Consider the following 22,366-nt stretch of genomic DNA (forward strand, 5'->3'; position numbering starts at 1 on the left):
GTGACATTTTCCACCTGGTGTCCTTTTCGCTCAGCTTGGTTGAATGCAAAGAGAAGCTGTGAGCTTTCACTGTCCCCCCAACCACCCCTATATCCCCTACTCATATTTTCTCATACATATTTGGATGCTGTGGCATGGTCAGGACTAGGAGGTCTTTTGGTGCCGTACCTCAGGGCCTTCTGGAGTCTCTGGATGCAGTCTGCTGCCAAGGGGTGATGTTTCCGGGACTGCAGGAACCTCTGGACATGGGGCAGGAGGATGTTACTTGGAGGGAAAAGGCCTGTACACAACCACAACAGCTCCCAGCCTTTCTCTTCACTGTACCTACACGAGGAGAGACCCAGGAGGAAAAAAATTACTCACGGCATGGACACTTCAGATCTGCTTTGCCCAACACAGGCTAGTGCATTTGGGCCAAGAATAACGAATGATTCTTACTTGATGTGGTTGTCCGTGAGCTGCTTGAGGGTCTGGCAGTAGATTTCATCCTTCAGGGGTTCGGCTTTCAAGGCACCTTCAAATATTTGGTCTGTCAGCTCATTGACTGAGCGGGTCCTTTTGGATGGGTAGTCACCCATATACTTCAGCACTGGTGGGAGGCAGGAGTCAAGGATGAGCTAACCGGGATGTTTGGAGAAACCCTTCTGTTGATGATGTGATTAAAGCCATCCTACACATGACTACAAAACTGGTTGCAATTTGGTGGAGTGGACACAGTGTATGGTAAAAACTTTAAATTACTTTAGGAGATATCCAGTGAGCTCTCTCCTTTTATTATGCGTCATTTCAGGTTGAAAGAATTGCTTTGGGGTCAGGATGCGTAGACCTAAGAAAGCTGCGTGTGATCATGTGTTACCTGACCACGCATACAGGTACCACTGTAAAAGACAAGATTTTCAGCTGTGTCAGATACCAGTGGAGCTGCAGTAACATAAACCACATGACAACCTTCACCATCATGCCATATTGCAACTATTTTGCTTGAGAACAGGCCACAGTTTTCTGAATTAACATGTGTAACACAGCAAGAGGAAAAGGGCTTCCCCAGACAGTGAAAGGATATCAATGAAGGCCATGCAGGCTTCTTGGGACAGCTCCTCACTGCCCAGGATCTTCTTCAGCAATGGCTGTTTGATGGGCTCACGGGTGTAACACCACAGCTTGTCCTTTCCGCGGCTCTTGGTGATCATGACCCGGCTCAGGGTGTGCTTGGGAGGTGGCCTGGTGGCAAAGGCAAAGCAAGAGGAAAGGTGGAAAGGTTACAGACATAAAAGGGACAGCTTGTGGCCAATGTTTCACCTGGGAAGGTTGTTCACAGCACCTGGTTAATGAACTCTTACACCAAATGGAAATTCACAGTTTAGCAAGTATCCAGCTCCAGTTCTGCCCAAAGATACCATTTGTACTTTCCTAGGGCTCAGAAAAGTCCCTTACGGACCCTGCCCAAGTACTGACACCAAGACAACCTTCTCTGCCCCAAAAAAAACGTAAGAGGAAGGATGATGGCGATGGATGGTCAGGGCAGCAACACTGAAAGAATATTGCCTAGCAGAACAAGCCTACCAGGCTGAAGACTTCCCAGATCCTCTGATCTGGTCTGCCTGTTTGGATTGCCAGCCCATCTGAACAGGAGTGGGAGTTTTGGGATCAGTCTGGTCAGCAGTGGTGCACATTTAAATCTTTGGAGCTGAGATGAAAATGCCCACACTTAATTCAAGTGCTGCCTATATGGTCTGAGGCTGTGTATGGGATCACAGAAAAGGAATATCAGACCACTAAGCACAGCCTCCTACATAATACTAAATTTCACACTGTTAACACCTGTGCTGAGCCAATCTGAAGAAATTCTTCATGAAACCTTCTCTGTGGAAAACTTACAGCTCAAATGCCATGACCTAAACTGGAGGTTGCAGTTGTACAAAGTCACACAAAGGGACATTTAGAGTCTTTTCCAGTAGCCAAACATTTCCTGATTCCCAAGCTACCAGGACATGTATTCCTACTCCTATAATTTTTGAAGATGGTTTAAAAAATCACCTAAAATAATCATAGGAAAATTCCTCCAAGGTGTATGGCTTCACCCTCTCTTCACTGTCTGAAATTGCCAGCTGAGAGGTTCTGATAACATCTTGTCGTTGGTCAGGGGTCATCGTGACCAGTGCCTGTGAGATGAAAAGGTCTCTGTCACCTGGTATATTTGATATAATATACATCTGATGTATTCAGAGAGAGGAAGCAGATACAAAATGAAAAGAAGAACAGTGAGTGAGTAAGAATAACCCATTAATTCCAGTTAATAGTCAGTAAGGAATAGTCACAAGGAATAACAAATGTTTCCATAGTGTGGATCATTTCCTAATGAAGATAATGTGCTTTTGGTCCTACAGCTCTGTATGTGAATGTGCCCACCAACCCCAAATACACGTACAAGTAATCAGGTCAGCTAGAGGGATGTAGCAGGGTTCATGGATATTCCAAGTCACAAGCTTGTAGTGTTCAAAGACCAGAGAAAAGGCTGAGATCAGTTCTGCCTTGGACAACTTGTCACATCTCAGCCACTCTGGCATCCACCTTATTGTCAGGGAGACTCTGGTCAGATCTAAGCTCTTCAGAAAGGCTTTGACTTCCTTGGGCTTTGTATCAAGTTGTGCCATTCTGTAAGACAACTTACCACAATCTCCAGTGGAGGCATGGTGACTGTAGGCAAGACGTAGACAGAATCAGTTGGGAAATCCCCTCTCTGCTTGGTCCGTTCATTGAACCCGTTAGCCCACCCCGAGTTCATCACGTGTTCTCCTGTGTCCTGGTCCAGAACTATAAGGTCTCCTTTGAGGAAGCTGAGGAACCCAGATTCTTCTCCCACTGCAAGAACAACCATTAGTTTGATTTTTTTTTCCAAATCCCTTTGGAGCAATTAATCTATCTATATGTTTGCCGCTGGGCCATTTACTTACCAGGGTTTGGGTTATCTTGGAGAGTGACCACATACTTGGATCTTTTCCTTAGTCCTTCAAGGAAGGTCACCACCAGGTCCCGGATATCCTCTGCATTGTTGGAGGTGAAAGTGTATTCATCACCTTTAATGGTGGCCAAGGTGAAACTCTGCCCTTGCAGCTTTCCCCCCCTGGGATATATTTTTATAGGAGACATAAACAGGAAAGATAATGGCATCAAGAGGAAAAGCCTGGAAAAAGACTGTTTTACGGTGAGATCACCAGATAAGTCTTACCTGCTGCTTGACACAGCTGTGATCTCTGGGAAAGAGAGCTCTAAGAGAACCTGCTCCTGTTCATCCACAAAGTACACCCCTGTCCAGTTGACAGCTACAATCACATCATTTTTAGGCAGGCTTGGCCCTGGATTGAAGACAAGACATACAATCTGTTCATTAAGGGTCTTAGGATATAGAAAATGTGTGCATTGCAAAGGAGAATGCAAAGGTTAAGAAACTCAGTGTTATTTTTAGTAAGAGAAATAGTGGCAGACTCATAGCTTAAGCCATTGCTAATCAGGATGCACCAAAAAATAAAGTATCTAAAAAAGACCAGCTAGATGGTTCATTACGTCTTCTGGTCTGTGGAGTCCCTATCTCTCCTTCCTTTTCCTTTGGAGCATCCTGTGCTCCGGGGATGTGCTCTACTGACTCACCTGAGAACTTGAAGGCTTCATAAAACCGAGAAAACAGCAAAGGCCACTTGAAACGTGCAAAATCCACTACCTCTTCCTTGACTTTTTTGGGGTCTGCCCTCTTCTGAGTATAAATTCCCTACAGACAAAGCAAATTACAACCAACATGAAGCACAAATCCAGTTATAGCCAGGAAGAGAGCAAACAAAACCAATTCCACAGAATCACACAGAGAATCGTATAGGTTGGAAAAGACCTTTAAGATCATTGAGTCCAACCGTAAACGTAATGCTACCAAGACCACCACTATACCATGTCCCTAAGGACCTCATCCAAACATCTTTTAAATACTTCCAGGGATGGTGACTCAACCACTTCCCTGGGCAGCCTCTTCCAATGCTTGACAACCCTTTCAGTGAAGTAAAATTTCCTAATATCCAGTCTAAACCTCCCCTGGTGCAACTTGAGGCCATTTCCTCTTGTCCTATCACTTGTTACCTGGGAGAATCATTGAAGAGAGAATTCGTGTCAGCTGAAGATCTTGAAACTAATATTAATTTAGGTCTCAATGAAGCTAAGGGCCAAAGTCCTACAGGAACAAGTAATAGGTTGGACAAAGTCCTAGCAAAATTTTGGTTCCCCCTTCAGTGAATAATTCAACTCTGAGAAGGCTGGGCAAGCATCTAGAGTGACCAGTCTGAGTGGCATTCATCTCAGCTAACTTTGGGTTTCCCTAAGGTAAGTCTACCTTTCAGCTTGACAGTCCTTCAGCTGGAAACAGACACTCAACAACCCTTAAGCACAGACATCTAGCTTCATTTAGGACATCCTCAGATACCTGATACTTCTGCGTGTAGCTGACAGGCTGATGGAGGACCTGCAAGATCCAACTGAATTGCATCCCTGGGTCTTTATTGACAGTAATGGGGAGGTGAGACTCCTAACACACATGGAGATGCTTATATTTTAGGGGTCTTAATCTGAAGCTGGCTCCTGCTGTTAAATGAATGCCAAGTCTCATGCCTAGATGACCAACCCTCATGGCTGGTCATGAGTTATGGGTAATGAGTTATGGAAGATGTTGCTGTGGGAGGGTGTCACAAATGTTCTTGTGGAAGTCAGGGAGGTTTTATACAATGCCTGGCACAATAAGGTCCTGACATTGCCTGGAGACATGAACTGCCACTGTAATACAACCAATAACACCACAATCCTGTGTACTAGGAACGAAACCCCACAGATGGCATTTTGCTTCTCATAGTGAATCTCTGCAGGTCATCTTCTGTCAGATCTTGCCTCAAAACCAGTGGTAAAGCTGAATTCGACCAGTACAAAACCTGCCCTTTCTCTCTGATTTAGCTTCAGGCCAGGCTAATAGCTGAGCTATGCTGTCTGATGTATGTTTAAAAGGCACACAAAGCTACTGAAGCATGCCTTGGTCCTTGCCAGGTGATCTATTGTCCCCACCTTTTTATGTGCAGCTATAATGAGCTGAGCCCATTTTTCCACTGTTTTCGAAGCTGTGATCTCTCTGTCCGGGATGTAGGATGGAATTAGATTTAGCAGCCTTTCCAGTACCATCTCTGACCCGTAGTCCACATAGTACTGCTGGGAAGCCAATTCTGCCAGATCTTCTTCCTGTGGGAGCCAAACAAGCCAAGTTAATGCTGTTACCAGGCCATCACCTCAACATCCATCCTCCATCACTCAAGGAGCAATGCACTGTTGCTTCAGATTGGCGTGGGGATGCTTCCTTTCAGCAGAACTTCACCAGTGCTTTATGCACATCTAAAGTTCAGGAGACTGACTACTAAAAGCTATGATTAAGCCTTAACATGGTCAGTGACCAGCACCATGCAACCCTGTACTGTGTGTGAACGTAGAATCATAGAATCATTTAGGTTGGAAAAGACCTTTAAGATCATTGAGTCCAACCGTAAAAACATGTTTGTCCCAGTCTTTCCTTGCAGTTCAGTCTGCTTCTGATGCTTGCAGTCAGCAGTGGGTGATTTTGCTATGATAGATGGATTTTAATGATTGAAAACTGCATGTATCAATCATTTCTCATACTTGAGAAGCCCAGCAACTGAAGCACCTGTGCATAATGCAGAACTGTAAAATGTCCTTCAGTGCAGCTACATTCCAAGCACTTTGGGGTGAAATAATAGAGCTACTGAGATGATAATAGCACAAGGAGGCCACGAGGAAGAGAAGGGGAGGAAGAAATGACAGGACTTCTGATAGGATAAGAGAGCTGCTGTTAATGCAATGTAGATGGGAAAAATGATTTAGTTCCCAAGGTGACTGAACTCTACCGGACCACAGGAGAATGATTAGGTGTTGGGGAAGAGAGATATCTTCAATTTGACACCTGGATAATTTTGAACACAAGCAAAAAAAAAAATGTGATGGACATTGTCAGAGATTTTGATGTTTCTTGAGATGCTTGTTTCAGTGACACTGGAATAATTCAGTAAGCTCCCAGAGACTCTAGCAGCACAGGTTTCTGCTGCCAATGGCCCTTCAGCATATGGCAGCATTATCACAAGTGGTGTTCCCCAGGGCTCAGTCTTGTTTAATATCTTTATCAATGATCTGGATGAGGAGATTGAGTGCGCCCTCAGTAAGTTTGAAGATGACACCAAGTTGTGCGGGAGTGTTGACCTGCTTGAGGGTAGGAAGGCTCTACAGAGGGACCTGCACAGGCTGGATCGATGGGCCGAGGTCAATTGTATGAGGTTCAACAAGGCCAAGTGTTGGGTCCTGCACTTGGGTCACAACAACCCCATGCAACGCTACAGGCTTGGGGGAAAGTGGCTGGAAAGCTGCCTGGCGGAACAGGACCTGGGGGTGCTGGTTGATAGCTGGCTGAACATGAGCCAGCAGTGTGCTCAGGTGGCCACGAAAGCCAATGGCATCCTGGCTTGTATCAGGAATAGCGTGGCCAGCAGGACTAGGGAAGTGATTGTCCCCCTGTACTCGACGCTAGTGAGGCCGCACCTCGAATACTGTGTTCAGTTTTGGGCCCCTCACTACAAGAGAGACATTGAGGGGTTGGAGCATGTCCAGAGAAGGGCAACGGAGCTGGGGAAGGGTCTGGAGCACAAGGCTGATGGGGAGCGGCTGAGGGAACTGGGGTTGTTTAGGCTGGAGAAAAGGAGGCTGAGGGGAGACCTTATTGCTCTCTACAGCTGCCTGAAAGGAGGTTGTAGAGAGGTGGGGTCGGTCTCTTCTCCCAGGTAACAAGTGATAGGATGAGAGGAAATGGCCTTAAGTTGCACCAGGGGAGGTTTAGATTGGATATTAGGAAAAATTTATTTACTGAAAGGGTTGTCAAGCATTGGAAGAGGCTGCCCAGTGAAGTGGTTGAGTCACCATTCCTGGAGGAGTTCAAAAGACGTGTAGGGGTAGCACCTAGAGACATGGTTTAGTAGGCATGGAGGTGTTGGGTTGATGGTTGGACTAGATGATCTTAGAGGTCTTTTCCAACCTTACTGATTCTATGATTCTATGATTATTTGGTTTGTTTTGCATGGCAGAGGCCTGGGTATCCTGAAAAGCATCTCTCATTTTTAAGGCTTAGGAGGATTCACCAAACAGGATACTGCTGTGTACTCTTGATCTGGTGATCTGGTTACAGACTACCTGTGGCCCTCCAAACTGAGGCTGATGGATGAAGTGGCTGTTCACTCTCCCATCCAAAATTCACCAGGGGAAAGTGCTCATACACCACATGGGAGCATCTGGTCTGTCCCCAGGCAAGAGGATCTGATTCCTGTAGCTACTGTTTCCCAAGTGAATACCATAATCCCCAAGCTAGCAGGTGTTCAGGGAGGAAGATTTCTCATCCCCTTTGGTGAAACCTGTTTCACCATGTCGAGGATACATGTTGGACCAGACCAGTAGCTGCTGAGGTCACATACCTTGTCACACCGGTACTCCCCAAACTTCACCCCTCGCACGATCTGTTGGTAAATGAGATTGGTGGCCACATTGTCCTCACTCGGGTTGTGCCAAGGAGTGAAGATCTCCTTCCTGAAGAAGAGCCGCCACGGCGCGTTGCGCTCCTGCGCTCCCTGCTCTTTGGCGTACTGCTCGCACTGAGACACAGCATCCATCACGTGGTCATTGCCACTCCCCAGCGAGGAGACCTAGTCAGGGCAGAAGCAAATGTGGCATTCACCCAACTAAATGTTGACCTCCCTAGGTAGAGATATCTATCTCTGAGTTACTCATCCAGGCTTCCTTTATAATAAAAATAAATCAAAGTATCTATCTCCACTAGCCAGTCAAGACTGAATAGGTCTACAGCATAGCAGAGTGAGCCTTTTTTTTTTGAGACACAATTTCCCATCCAGAATGAATGGAGAACATCAGCATGAATTAGCAAAGCCAACAGTCCCATTATAAAGTATTGTTTATTCATACTGTGCTTTGAAACACCCTGTTTCAAAGTCGTGGACTTGGATCCAACCATGCTAAGCATCAGACAAACCCAGAATAAAAAGCCTGTCCTGTTCCAGAAGATTTATTACCTCTCTCTTCTCACTGTGGTCTGGCACGAGGCCCTAAAGCACTATGTCTCCTCAGAGTGAACAACCCTGGATGAATGTCTCCTCAAAAAAGACCAAGAAGATGGAGTATAAACCATTTTCTTCTCCACCCACAGGCAGAGGTGGCCACATCTGGAGGTGAGAATATACTTCATCCTCTTACACAGCAGCTATAAGAATAATTCTGTTTCATTGGCTGGCAGGTGTTGTCTCTCACATGATTAAGTTTTATCCTAGGTCTGTTTTCCCTTCTCATTTACGCTCACCTTTATTTTTATGGAATTTCTGAAAAAAGATGTTTTTAGGTTAAATAAACGAGGTTAAATGCTAATGCAGGTATGGCAGTTTGGATTTTAGCTCATTTTGGAAGCTTAATTTCAACCATCATCTTTCCAATGAAATGTAGTTGCTCCCTTGCATAAAAACCCAGGCTGTTTGTTTTACTGGAAATTCAATTCCAAGTAGCTTGACTGAGAGTAAAGGACAGCATGACAGAATAATGTAGGTGGAAAGGCATTTCTGGAGGTTTCTTGTCCAGCCCACTCGTCAGAGCAGGTCCATCTTTGATCAGGTTGCTCCGTGCCTTATCCTGTTAAATTGTGAGTGTCTCCAAGGAGGGAGGGAAATTGGTGTGTCTCTGCAACCCTGATCCAGTGTTTGACTACTCTTATTGTGAAAATCATGCTGGCACTTGCACTGTAGAAATCTTCCTTCCTGACCTCAAGGCTGGCCATTTGCTCAGAGCACAAGATCCTTCTGACCTCTGTAAGACATGTGACGGCAAGGAGAACCTCCCTCTTCTTTTATAGGGTTATTCAGGAACATAATTTAAGACATACCTTGTCAAAAAGTGCAATGTAAAGTGAAAAGCCAAATCGATCCTTCAGGCTGATTTTGTCGGCCAAAGAATTACAGAGCTCTTTAGCGGTTGTTGCAGAGTCGGTCAACAGTGTTTTTGTTGTCCCGTCCATAAATGTGACAGGCAGCATGATCGGTTTCTTGGATTTGGTTGCCTAATGGATTAAAGTCAAACTTTATAAAGACATGTGTATTTCAATCCCATTGAGACTATTTACCTACATACTCTTCCACCCAACTGTGGTAACCATTTTGTAATTCCTGATCCCACTGACTGGCTGCTTTTCAATACTACCGTAACATACTTCTCAACAGGATAATGTACGGTCAGCCACTGGAAGCACTTCGAAGTCACAGATTTTTTATTTAATACATTCAGTCATCAAAGTGCCTAATCCAGTAAATCCAAGCATGCCTGGGAATGCTTCTGGGCACTGGAGCACAGCTGTTTATGCTAGCAAACCAGCATAGAAAATGAGCAATTATTGCACAAACTGTGCCTGTTCCAGCTACGGCTATCCCTCAGCAAGTCCCAGGGACCATTCTCAGTAGGCAGTTTGCCTGCAGCCATCTTCATCTGGAAGATAGCTTCCTAGAATACATGGGGGCTTACTCCGTGCCAGCTGGCCTCAATGCCCGAGAGCACTCTCAAGCACATTTAATTTACAAGTATTGATGTAGCCAAAGGGATTGATCTTCAACATACTCTGGAGCAAAGCCAGTATGCACAGGGAATGCAATATCTTGGAAATACCTGAAAATTCTTGAGAAAAATAGGCATTTTGTTGCCCTACTTTCTGTCATGCCAGATATGTGGTTCCTGTGATAGTGAAAGGCTTAAACCCTGAGCCCCAGCTGCCTGGGGAGGGGATGGAGGGGCTCATACCTGCAGTTCCAGCCAGCTGGGTGGCTGTGTCCTTGTCCCGTTGGCAAACGTCCGTCTCAGCCTCTCTTCGCAATAGGGAGCATAACCCGGGGGGCCTCCATTGATAAAGTTCCTTAAATACTGTTAGCAGCAGGGAACACATTGGTTAGACCATCAGCTCTAGAAGCCAAGCACTTGCAAAGGCTAAAAAGCAATGTTTTATTGGAGAAAAGCCCTCTGGGACTAAAGGCAGTGATACCGCTCAGGCTCAGGATGTTCCTACATCACATTGCTGGAAGCTGAGAGAGAGCCGGACAGTCTGCACCCTTCCTTGTTCTTATACTGTGCGTTTCTGGCCTTGGTGGAGATAAGATACCAGCCTAGACAGAGCTTTGATTGAAGCCAGTGCAGGAGCTTTTCTGTTCCTACTATTGCTGCCACTGATTTCTATCTCTGTATTTTAAAGATGTATTATAAAACGTTGTTGAGTGTTGGCCAAAAAGCTGGGAGTGAATGAAAAAGGCCTATAAGTAATGATCCAGGAGAACTGTAAGCAAATGCCACTCAGAACATTTAGCTGCCAGTAGAAAAGATCTTTCACAACTACATTAAACAGATGCTTCTTTAGTCAGATTTTAAGTGGCATTTTAGAAGATCCTAAACCAGAATTTGAAGCACTTCACAGTATGTTAAAAATAAAACCACATTATTGTAGAGTAAATTAAATCCAGTGACTTCCACAATATGAAAGTTAATACACTTAAAATATTACGTAAATATCTTGGCCAAAAAGGTAGCTAAGACTAATAGTTCTGTAAATCATATTTTTCAGAGAGACTTTACAGATAGATAAAGACTTCTCTGAATGATAACACATAGCTGTTCCTTCAGTAACACAGACTGCTCTATAACACTGTCAGTCCATAAATAACATGGGTAGAGAGATAGATATCTCTGTCAATCGTAACTTATAGAGATACTCTGAAATAACGAGGTAATACAGCCAGGTTATATGGATGGGAGCTGTTGCAAATGATTGCAAGCAGCTGATGCTGTGTACAAGTGTAGTTTTAATTATGCTATTAATAATGAACTATGTAATTACATATTTTTTGTATTTCTCCTTCCTTGTGATTGAACCTTCCCACCAAAGTCCATTATTAGTTGAAAGAAAGGTACAAAGAACAGGAGTGCTAATGTGTCTTGACCCATGCTTAGCATATGATGTGATAAAGGTGTCTAATGGGATCCAAAGTGTGACCTTCATATTTGGGAGCAGGAAAACATATCGAAGGCTGCCTCATTATCAGCTAAATCCTTCTCAGAATGTTCAGTTCTAACTGACACTTTTGAAGGTTGTGGAACAACTTCCAGGCACAACGGTTTCCTGAAATTCCTCATGTTTTTTCCATAATATTGCTGCTATTAAAGTTAGAGCCTAGAGGTTTCAGGAGAAAAGTAACCAGGAGTCTGATACAGCATTCACTGCATGGTAGAGTATAGGAAAGAAATGCTAAGAGATATTTACCCTTATATGCTTTTCCTTCTACTAACATAGTGGATAATTACTGCTAAATAAGAAGTTAGGGCATCAATTGAAAAAGACGTGAGATTTATAAAATGCCATCTAGCTAACTGGCTGATAGCCAATGCATGGCTATCATACATTCAATGGTAGCTATTGCATGGTTAAAACAGTAGTCAGTGAACTCATAAATCAGATTTTGGCTGACTACTAACTCCCGAAAACATGGTACTAATAGATTAAGAATCTGAGAGTAAGGTCTGGCAGTGACATGGAGTTTGTCTCCCAGCCCAGAACAGACTGGACTAGGTAGCCTGGGTTAATGTAGCTTCGAAACAGTTCACTGTTTCAATCACAAGTTCACTGAACTTCAGCAATCTTTGAATATTCCTCTGCTTTTCACAAAATAAAAAAGTGAGGCTGGATGGGAACCTATGTGGTTTGGCGGCAGAGTTAACATTTCATTATGAGAATGCTTTATCTCAAAACATAACATTTTAAGCTGGAAGGTGTCAATGATATCCCCATGGATAATTTCAGTGGCTTCAGAGGAGCTCTGAGACATTGCCCAAGTCACTGCCTGTGTGTTGCTGTTTGCAAGACTGGGGTCTTGAAACGTAACCACAGTGTGGGCTGCTGCAAGTGGTGTTTGCACTCATATGCGAGGAGCTTCAGTCACCACAGGCTGCCTATCACCTCCAACAGCCCAAGGTGCAAAAGGGTGATGAATAAGGGCAGAATTAGTATAAACCCTCTCTGAAGCTGTTGGGAATATTGCCGTGTATTTCAGCATGGATCATAACTTTGGACAGAAGTACATGTGAAACACTGGCCCAGGTTGCCCAGAGAGGTTGTAGATGCCCCATCCCTGGAAACATTCAAGGTCAGGTTGGACGGGGCTCTGAGCAACCTGATCTAGTGGAAGATGTCCCTGCTCATTGCAGGGGGGTTGGACTAGATGACCTTTAAAGGTCCCTTCCAACCCAAACTATTCTATGATTCTGTGATTCTACGTCTGGGTCCCCAGTGCTACCCATAAATTATTTCTGAGAAGTGCTTCACTCACCTAAAATAATATTCCGCTATTAAAGATTTAAACCCACACGACCTCTTGTGGCATACTTTCTCAGATCTCATTTCCAGAATGTGCTGATTTTGGCTGGGATAGAGTTAATTTTCTTCAGAGTAGCTACTATGGGGCTATGGTTTGGATTTGTGCTGGGAACAGTTGGTAATACAGGGATGTTTTAGTTACTGCTGAGCAGGGCTTACACAGAGTCAAGGCCTTTGCTGCTTCTCACCCACCCCACCAGCGAGTAGGCTGGGGGTGCACAAGGCGTTGGGAGGGGACACAGCTGGGACAGCTGACCCCAACTGACCAAAGGGATATTCCATAGCATAAGAGTCATGCTCAGCATATAAAGCTGGGGAAGAAGAAGGAAGGGGGGGGACATTTGGAGTGATGGCGTTTGTCTTCCCAAGTCACCATTACGTGCGATGGAGCCCTGCTTTCCTGGAGATGGCTGAACACCTGCCTGCCCATGGGAAGCAGTGAATGAATTCCTTGTTTTGCTTTGCTTGCATGTGCGGCTTTTGCTTTACCTATTAAACCGTCTTTATCTCAACCCACGAGTTTTCTCACTTTCACCCTTCCAATTCTCTCACCCATCCCATTGGGGAGTGAGTGAGCAGCTCTGTGGGGCTTAGCTGCTAGCTGGGGTTAAACCACAACACAGACATAATTTAATTTTCTGCCACTTTGCCAGTGATTTATCTGCTTTATTAGATTTCATAGTGGCAAGGCCTGGGGATGAAGGAGGGATTTCTATTCTTGGCTTCAGCTCTTTCAGTGCTGAGGACCCAGGACCTGATCTGATATCTATGGAAATTAATGGAGCATCTTTACGTCCAGCAGGCTTGGGAGCAGGTCTAGGCTCCAACATTCAAAGATCTGAGAGGGACAAAGGAGGTCGTATATCATGGCAAAGCAAAGACACAGTGCTGAGCCCTTTTCCCTGAGCCAGCCAAACTCTTAGGCATGGGATTAACTTGAGCAGTTCAGTGGGTGTTAGTCAGACTCTAGGTGTGTAACTCATTTGGAAGGCAGACTGTCCAAACCTAGGCAACAAAACTTTGCCCAGAAAAAAAGAAAATCCTTAAGAACAACCTGATTTTCAAAAGTGTCAGCCACTTAGCTTCTCCCACTGACTTCAATCCTTCTGATCCACAGTGCTGCTGGATATGTTACATGTCATCTCTCACGTGGCTGTGTAGAGTTGAACGTTTTCAGTATGACACATGGTGGGGCAAGTTGTAGCATGCAGAGGGCAACTATGCAAACATACTTCCAGGTAAATTAAACGCTTCCCCTTCTATGTGTATTTTTTAATATTAAGTTATATTTATAATTAGCCGTGTAGTACTATTCCTTGCCAATTTTATTAGAGTACATGCCTGAGGTCATACTGTCAGAGCCAGTAGATGCTTGAATGAATGCGTAGACCTTTGCATGTGAGAAATAGGGGAGAAAAGTGGGCTATTCTGGGTGTGCAAATTCCACTTGCAGCCTCCCACAATCAACTTTCCTGCCAGAATTCACTTAATCACGTCTTCACATATTTTCAGGAGGCATCATCTGAACTGGCTGTCTACACTCCCTTTAAAGTCACAGGAAAGAGAGAGTCGCTTCTCAGGAGCGACTCATCTGATCCACTTTAGACATTGAACTTGGGATCATGCATGCTTTTCTTAGGAACTTTATCTCATTTTCATTCCTGGCAAAGATAAAGACCAGGATTCCCTCTAGCGTGAAACCCAAGAGAAAAGCTGGTCCCACGGATGGAAAATAAAATGTATTGGCAGATAATTCATGACACAAATATAATCTATAATTTACCTTCACAAACTTCTCAGAAGGCGCGAAACATCCCACGCAGAGGGACATCAGGATCCAGCCCCTGGCGTGGCTGCTTTTGGATGGGTTCTGGGTCAGCTGCTTGCAGATTTGACAATAGATTTCATCCCTGCAACAGGAATGAAAAAAGCATTAGAGCTAACAAGGTGGTGGTTTTCAACACGAACAGAGAGAGAGAGGCAGACCCTTTCTGCATGTGATTGATGATAGTTAAAAGTTCATTTTAGCATCACAAGGATATTAATTTAACTGCCCTAATGATGGTCACCCTGATCGTTGCAGTGCCTCTAGAATGCCATCCATCACCAGTCCTGTAACGTCTGCCGAGTCTTCCCTGTGCTTCAGCTGAGATTTCCGACAGCTGACTGACACTGCTTAGAGAAGGAGTCTCAAGGTTCAAGGAAGCTCAATGTCACCTCTGGATGATGGAGTCTGTTCTGGCTTCTTACAAAGATTTCCCAGTAATACCAAGAGAGTGTCCTAAACTAACTTTCATAGAGGGCCATCAGCTGGGAGTCCTCATATGCTGGCTGTTCCTCTTGAGGCACCTAAATTGGCTTTGTGGAAATGCTGGGAACTATCAGCTCCAGCAGAGGTCAAGGTTTGTCCAGCTCTTACGTCCAAACAAGCACGTACATTGATAGCTACCTCAATTTGCGATTTAATGTCCACTTCTGACTTTAACCTTAGTTCTCTATGTGCAAAATGAGGGCTAACAGTACTTCCTCATCTACATGGGAGGCAACAAAAATGTTAGCCAAGCTGTTACACTGACAAACCCCATGGGAAAGCCCATGGGACACTACCAGGTCTGCCTTCAGAGCAGACTTTGTGCAGAAAAGTAAGGCTAAGGGTTTCATGGTGAACTGGGAGGATAAAATGGAAATTATAGAAGCTGGTCATCAGATGAGGATGCCCACCCTGTTCCTGGAGTGAGCAGATAGGCGTGAGTGAAAAGATCGTGAGACTACATAAACAAGGACTGTATTATATCACACACACACACATCAATGGGCTAAACCAAAGATGTGCAGTTGGCCTTAATTTGGCACTTCCCAATTTTTGAATGCTTAATTCAGCAACTGAAATGATTTTGAGTTTTTCATTAGTATATGTATACCATTAAAATATTCACACAAACAAAAGAGATCTAAATGGTCTAGTAGAAAACAAAGGGTAGTGAACAAAAAGAGTGAGCATTAAAAAACCCAATCCAGTAGCCACTAGCACTTTCAAAAGCATTTTAGTCCCTCTGCGTGGTCTTTCTGTTAGGCTTAATACAGACAGTAAGGAACATGATCCAGCCCAGGCCATATTATACAACACAACCAGAAAAATGATATAATGAGAGCTTCGTAGAGCTGCACACAATAGCAAAATCATTTGGACAAGAATAGCTCAAGGAAGAAGGAATGAAAAAATAGCATGTTTATGCCTTTGTCTTGATTTCTAACCTTAAGGCTGGCCTGAGGATGCCATTACCAATAATGAAATGGAGCTTCTCCAGGTTGGAGGTGGGTCGGTCTTCAAGCATGCTATTACCCTGGAGCGTGGACTCACCATCGTGAAGTCTCTTTGTCACCTGCCAACCAGACACATTGCTCTCTTTCAGTACATCCAGTTACTACGGGTCCCCCCCACCCCATCCCAAATGTGTGGTGCTCCCCCAGGAGGACTCCTCCACCAGCCAGGAGGAGTTCTTCAATCTAGCACTTTATCAGTGATGGGAGGGTGAGACTTTGTTGGCTTTAATCACATACGGGTGAAGCTGAAAATGGTCCTGTCTAGTCACACTCCCACCTGCTTGGTCTTTGCCCAGGGTTTCTACAATGGCACCCTTGCATCCCAGCTCTGAGCTGGTCCTGCAGCCAGGAAAGGGCCACCAAGGATCTTTGGAATAACCCCAGCTTATCGCCAAGGAAGGCCTGTCCCTTTAACTCAGTTATATTAAAAAAATTATTAAAACACTGACAGAATGGACCCGCTCGCCATGCTAATGATGCAGCCAAAAGCACATAAGCATGGTGCTGTTTGTGAAAACAGGGATGGCGTTCATCCACCTACCAGCTCTCTTTCTCAGCTAGTCAACCCAGTCTCCATTTAGAGCCACTGGAGAAAGACGGGCATTTCTAGAGTGCGTTCAGAGCCACATTAGGGTAAGCTGGATTGATTGGGTCCTATTTCTCCCCACTGACGCTAAAGGGAAGGAGGGTGACTATCTTAGAGAGCAATCTTCACGCTCTCAAGTAGCTACAGCCAGGTGAGGTGGTGCCTGCTCTGGAAGTGGACAAAGTAGTGTGTAAAAGAAGACTGAATCCATGTCTTTGCATTGCTTTCATCCCCCCCACCCAAAAGATTTATTGCTCCTCACTCTTTTGGGATGGGATTTTCAAAAGCTCTCAGCTTGGGCTAACTGCTCCCATGGGGATTTTTGCCCCTGGCACTGGAGAGGAGCAGAGGATGGGTGAGCGCTTTTGGAGACCCCACCTCTGCTACCTACACCACAGTGGAGGGCAGGAAGCTAAAAGCAGGGATAACATTCAGACCATCACAGAGTGGTGGGAGGTATCGGCAGCTGGATGGAGGGCTGTGAAAGAGGGGAGGGAAGATGCTGGATGGATGGAGAACAGGAGCCGAGGGGAGGCCGGCGCGAGGTGCAGAATGACTCAAGGAGACACGGGAAGCCAACCTTTCCCCTTAAACACTCCTTAAATCTTTCAGGCAGAGAGACAGGTAGCGCCAAACCCAGAGGAGGGCTGGTTCTATGTTGTCTAGGGAAAAGCAGAAGAGAGTCAGAGAGGGCTGCAGACAATCCAACGGCACTTGTGCTGCCAGGCGGCCAAGAGTCTCCTCTCACCTCCTCCGTCAGTTTGGATTTCTTCTTGAGTGTTAAGGAGACCAGTTTGTGCCGCACACTGTTCTTCTTGTGCCCGTCAATGTGAGTACTCTGCAAAGCAAGAGGCGTGGATGCAATGCGGTTAGACACAGAGCCCTGCTGAGTACGTGCTCTCCCTGCCTCCCCCGGGCTCCTGCAGAAGACCTTTAATTCTGGGCAGAGAGTGAGATATTTCAGAGGCTGGTGGGAACCAGAAGTGCAGACCCATATTCCCCTGCCCCCTGATAACCCAGGTCTGGCTCTGAATTTTGCAGATACTCTCTAATAAATGAGCCTCCCCCAGATCAAAATTACATATTGGGGATGCCTGAAAAAAGTTATGTTGAATACATGGCTGACTCCTAGTCAACCGAGGTCCACCCAGTTCTGCTGTATGCTATTCAGGCTTGTTCCTACATTGCAAATGAGATGAGCAGGACCACTCTGAGATGAACCATTTGCACGGCAGGTTTGTGAGCTGGAATTCATCTAGCCAGGGATTCCTGGACACGTAGTTACCCACTGTCATTTCATCACCGTTAACCAGCTCTGTGCTCTAGCAGATTTCCCAGAAGAATGATATTAGTGTGGGACAGACCCAGCACTGACTACATTTCATCAAGTTACTGTTGGCTTTCTACTTTTATACCAACATTATGCCAGCTGTGGAATTAAAATGGCATGGATAATCACTTCATTTTTTGACCCAGTTAACCTCTCCCCATTTAAACAGCTTTGAAAAGACTGTCATTTTACCCCAGGTCAACACTTTGAGTCCTGCAGCTGTGATGGTTTATATCCATTATAAAGCCAAGTTGGTAATGTAAACCTGGCTTTGCATATCATCACGCTCAGGGTCATCAGGGTCAGTTGTGCACGCTGCAGAGCAGATGTTACCACAGACAAAAATGACAGCTTAAATTTTCCTTATCTTCTGCACTACCTGATGTCTCAATTGGCCAAAATATGCCTTTTTGTAATAAACAAGCAAGAAATGATAGGTAGAAGGAATGAAAGGTTATTCTTGGTGTATATTTTTACAGAATTCCAATCCAGATGAGGCTACTCTCCTTCTCAGGTAAGTCACTGAAAGTGCTGAATGATATCATCGTCTCTAAAAACTAGGAAATTTGTTAATTTACATCTGCAAATGATGCAGGGGCTTGTCCAGAGGATACTACAGAAAACTTCATGAAAATGCAACAGTGCCACCTAGAAAATCCCAATACCAGGTAATATCTTGTCCTACTGAATAAGGAGATTGCCAAAGATGAAAGCATATCAGCGCTATGGACAGCGATTTATTCAGAACAATGTCTTATCTGGGAGAAGTCCTCCATTGACATTCCAGAATGCACTGAGAATGCAATTTCCACAGCTTAATCCCCTGGTAACTCTTTACTTCCTGCTCCAAGATTAAGGGCACATTTTTAATCTAGTCTCTTCTGACCCAGGGCAGATCAAAAAGAAATCCACAAATGAGAGACCGATGGCACAGGACATTGCACTCCCCCCATGTGTTTCTGCCCTACAAGGAGGAGGAGAGAGATCAAAGCCCCATGAGAGATATCAGGGCACTTTCCTTACTTTGCTGGGGGACATTCAGTTATCCCTGTGAAGAAGAAGGGACAGGATCAACACCTGACACACAGGCAATTCTCCCTTTGTAGCATAATTGCAAATAAATTCAACAAACTGATTGCCTGCAGCAAACCCGAGAAGTCATTTCTTTCCAACACCTTTCAATATCCAACACCTAATTATAATGTCTCTTTTACAGCCACAGCAGTTACCTCTCCTTCTCCCTGCAAAGCCTGCAGTTCTTTCTTATAGGTCTTTTTCCCGAGAGTCTCATAGATTTTTGTCATCACTGGTATCTTCTCACCACCATCACTCATGGCTGTATGATATTTTGGCTCAGGGAGGTCTCCCATGAAACGGAGGATAGTGATCCATACAGCAAGTGCTGCCTATTTGAAAGGAAAGATTAACTCCATTAGCTTGCACCAGGGCAGTGGAAGGGGTGGTCAAGCCATGTTGAATCCATCAGGATTGCCACTGTGGTCTCTCTGAACATCTGCAGCAGATAAAACACCTTCCTGCGTCACACATAACAGTTTTGCCTGCAGCATAGATCCCATCTGAGAAGCCAGGCAGGCTGGTGGCTGGGACCACAAATTCAGGCTCTGTGTTCATGCCATCATGAGTGTGTTTGTGCACCCTACAAGGGGTTTGCTTCTTGGCTAGGAGATGCCAGCCTTATAGAGAGGCAGTGACTGGCAGCTCCTAGCCCACTGCAGAGGGGAAGAGAACCACAGTGAAGGCAAGTCCATGGCCAATGTAAAGTTCATTACAGCCATGCAGGTTCAATACAGTTCTGCTCTTGTACTGCTGGCTATAGCACAAGTGTTTTTTCTCTGCTAGCTCTGCACTGGTGCATACGACAAGGTAAGAAGCAACTTTCCCAGCTGCCAAGTAGCAGCTTTACAAGCGGTACTTGCTCAACAATTTTCATCACCTGTCTCCTGAGCCCAGAGCACTTCATTAATTGTCTTAACACAAATACCAAGGTACAGACACGGACTCACCCCTCTAATGCTACATCCCTCTAATGCTCGTTGTCTTGTCAGTGCTCAAAGCATGCTGGTGGGACAGTGTCTACTGACATATGTGCAGCAGATGAGGGCTGTGCTCTCCACCAAACCATGAGCGCGCCAGTGTATCTATCCCAAAGGGAAACTGTTGGTGCCCTTTGGCTGAAGGGTTCCCCAGGCTTGCTCAAACCCACCCTGCCCTGCTCAAGGTTTTTCATCCCCTGCCTCACCAACTGGTCTCCTTCATCTTCATGGTACAAGAGAGGCTGCTTGAGAGGCCGGCGGATGTAGGTATGTGTCGTTGTGCCCTGGAAATACGTGGCGGCAAACTTGGCAAATTTGTACTCCGAGAGATCTTCCTCCTCTTCCTCAGGGAGAGGCAATGCTGCATCCAGGTCCTCTTCCTCCAGCTCCTTCTGGGCTCGCTCAAGATCCTGGTGGGGAAGGACATGGCAGGCGCTCAGCATGACTTTGGATACTGAACTACCTTTGGGCCTGACTTTTCTGTCCGTCTGATTGCCATCCCAAAAGGAAAAGCCAGCTGGAGGGAAAACCATGAAATATAACTCTGGAGCCCATGCAAAGCCCAAGTCCTGAAGGACATGCCTATGCCCAGGAATGTCCCCAGAGCAGTAGGAGAAGCAACGAGCATGGCCCCACTCCTAGCATCCAAGAGCTAAATGCTGTGAGCTGTGATGAACCACAAAGGAAAAGATCTCAAAGGCCATAGGTCCTCAATGATCTTATAGTGATACTGCTCTCCTCCATTTGGCAGCCCCAGAGAAAGCCTGCAGACTGCCTGCCTGTCCCCAGCCACAGCACAGCAACCCTCTGGAGCCACACAGAAGAGCCTGGTCTTGAAGGAAGCCTTCAGAGACCCACTTTTGTATTGCCGTACTCTCCCCTGATTCATTAATGTGTTGCTAAAGCCTTTCATGTGATAGCCAGGCTCATGTATGTCTCCAGTACCTCGAAGCCATTGGGTGCCTGTCCTTCCTGGCCAGGCAGGGAGGAGGTCGTCCCCAGGAATCCAAACATTTTGTCCACCATTTCCGAGTCGTTCACTGGCTCATTGCGAGCTTTCTCCATTTTTTCTAAGAGCTCTTTCTTCCGACGCGCTTCCTCCTTCTCCTTTACTTCTCTCTCTGCATCTTCCCGTGCCAGCTGGGCCAGGCGTACCTGCAAGAGGACAAGTACAATAACTGAACTGCTCCCTCCAAAGAGTTGGCACTAAATTCTACAGGGACTGGCTTTAGAAAGGCAGACTGCCCGGTGCTTGGGGCACTATTCCAGCATCGTGACTTGGAGCAAATCAGTGAGATGTCCATGCCTCAGTTTCCTAACTGCAGAAGGACAAAGCAATAGCATTTTCTCCTTCCTTAGTGCCTGTTTAGCGGGTTTGGTCCATGCATAGAGACTCTCACTGACCCTATTTTTTTTCTTTTATACAACAACCGTGGGTGTGCACACACACACAGAATGTCCCAGTTCCCCCTTCAGCCTTTATACAATAGCAAAAGCAAGTGAATAATAACCATAATCTCTGGCATTCCTGTGCAGCAGATCAGAAATTCTGGAGCAGCTTCAAACTAGTTAGAGCACAGAGTACTTTAGTGAATTAAATACAAACCGCTCAAGCAGGGCAGAAATCCCTTAGATGTTTTTGGCATTCCCCCTCAAAGGAGCAAAAGCAGTCCCTGGAAAACAGAGACAGAGCCCCAGAAAGAGATCAGTCCCCACGTACCTGGTGCTTCTTTTCTGCTTCCTCTTTGGCTTTCTTGGCACTCATCTCCTTTCGGAGTCGTTCCTCTTCTGCCAGCCGAAGTTTCTCTGCTTCCAGGCGTCGATGATACTGGGGGAATAAACACAAGATCCCTTCTGAATAGGCATCTACTTATTTTTGAAATTCTTTTTTGCTCTTTAAAAACCAATCCCATGAGCACATGGTGCACAAGTGTGTTATTCCCCCTCTCCCCACCTCCGTTTCCCATGACCGACCTCTCTTCTGTGGTACTTACTTCCCCTCGGAGACGCTTATACAGCCTTCGGGCGATCATGCCCCGGGCGTATGCCTGGACGGTGAGGACAGCCCAGAGGCGGTGGCGGAAAGCCCTACGGACCAGGTAGCCCCGGCATCGTGCCTGAAACTCGATGATCCGCCGGCGAGCCATGTGGTACTGCTTGTGGAGCTTACGGGATCGGTAGAGAGCCTGCAGTCTCAGGAAGCCAATCCGCATCTGCAAGAGGGAGCAGGATGAAACCACCCCACCACCCAGGGACTTGCCCACCATAAGCAGATTTCCATCGCTAATCTCCTTCTTGCATGGCTGTAAATAAGAGCCACTGAAATCAGCCCCCACCAGGACAAGCCTTTGGGAGGGAGGTTCTCCAAGAGGGTGGAGAAATGAAGCCCTCTAGCTGCTGCACTGATTCAAAGCCCAGGAAGGACAAAGGTAGTTTCTTTGCCACTGAGTCCTACAGAGTTTCTGCCCTTGAGAGGCCTCAGGAGGTCTGGTTGGTCATCTCAAGGTAGCCACAAGGCATGAGGGTTGCTC

At 45.7% G+C, this 22,366-nt stretch overlaps 1 protein-coding gene across 2 annotated transcripts in view; it reads right to left on the minus strand.

The window, feature by feature from the left end:
* MYO7A (myosin VIIA) overlaps positions 1-22,366 on the minus strand; it is a 64,187-nt gene that overhangs the window by 8,228 nt on the left and 33,593 nt on the right. For both annotated transcript variants that reach the window (XM_072855327.1, XM_072855317.1), the window contains exons 19-38: positions 21,830-22,048; positions 21,556-21,663; positions 20,781-20,990; positions 20,042-20,245; positions 19,011-19,187; positions 17,200-17,289; positions 15,797-15,924; positions 14,325-14,451; positions 9,925-10,044; positions 9,020-9,193; positions 7,551-7,778; positions 5,095-5,265; positions 3,649-3,766; positions 3,230-3,356; positions 2,955-3,124; positions 2,672-2,862; positions 2,038-2,162; positions 1,064-1,221; positions 439-592; positions 169-324 (exon numbers count right to left, since the gene is read on the minus strand). In XM_072855327.1, the coding sequence (XP_072711428.1) occupies positions 169-324; positions 439-592; positions 1,064-1,221; positions 2,038-2,162; positions 2,672-2,862; positions 2,955-3,124; positions 3,230-3,356; positions 3,649-3,766; positions 5,095-5,265; positions 7,551-7,778; positions 9,020-9,193; positions 9,925-10,044; positions 14,325-14,451; positions 15,797-15,924; positions 17,200-17,289; positions 19,011-19,187; positions 20,042-20,245; positions 20,781-20,990; positions 21,556-21,663; positions 21,830-22,048 (3,155 nt within the window). The remainder of the gene's footprint in view (positions 1-168; positions 325-438; positions 593-1,063; positions 1,222-2,037; positions 2,163-2,671; positions 2,863-2,954; positions 3,125-3,229; positions 3,357-3,648; positions 3,767-5,094; positions 5,266-7,550; positions 7,779-9,019; positions 9,194-9,924; positions 10,045-14,324; positions 14,452-15,796; positions 15,925-17,199; positions 17,290-19,010; positions 19,188-20,041; positions 20,246-20,780; positions 20,991-21,555; positions 21,664-21,829; positions 22,049-22,366) is intronic.

The sequence above is a fragment of the Ciconia boyciana genome, chromosome 1, assembly GCF_034638445.1.
Source record: "Ciconia boyciana chromosome 1, ASM3463844v1, whole genome shotgun sequence".
NCBI lineage: Eukaryota > Metazoa > Chordata > Aves > Ciconiiformes > Ciconiidae > Ciconia > Ciconia boyciana.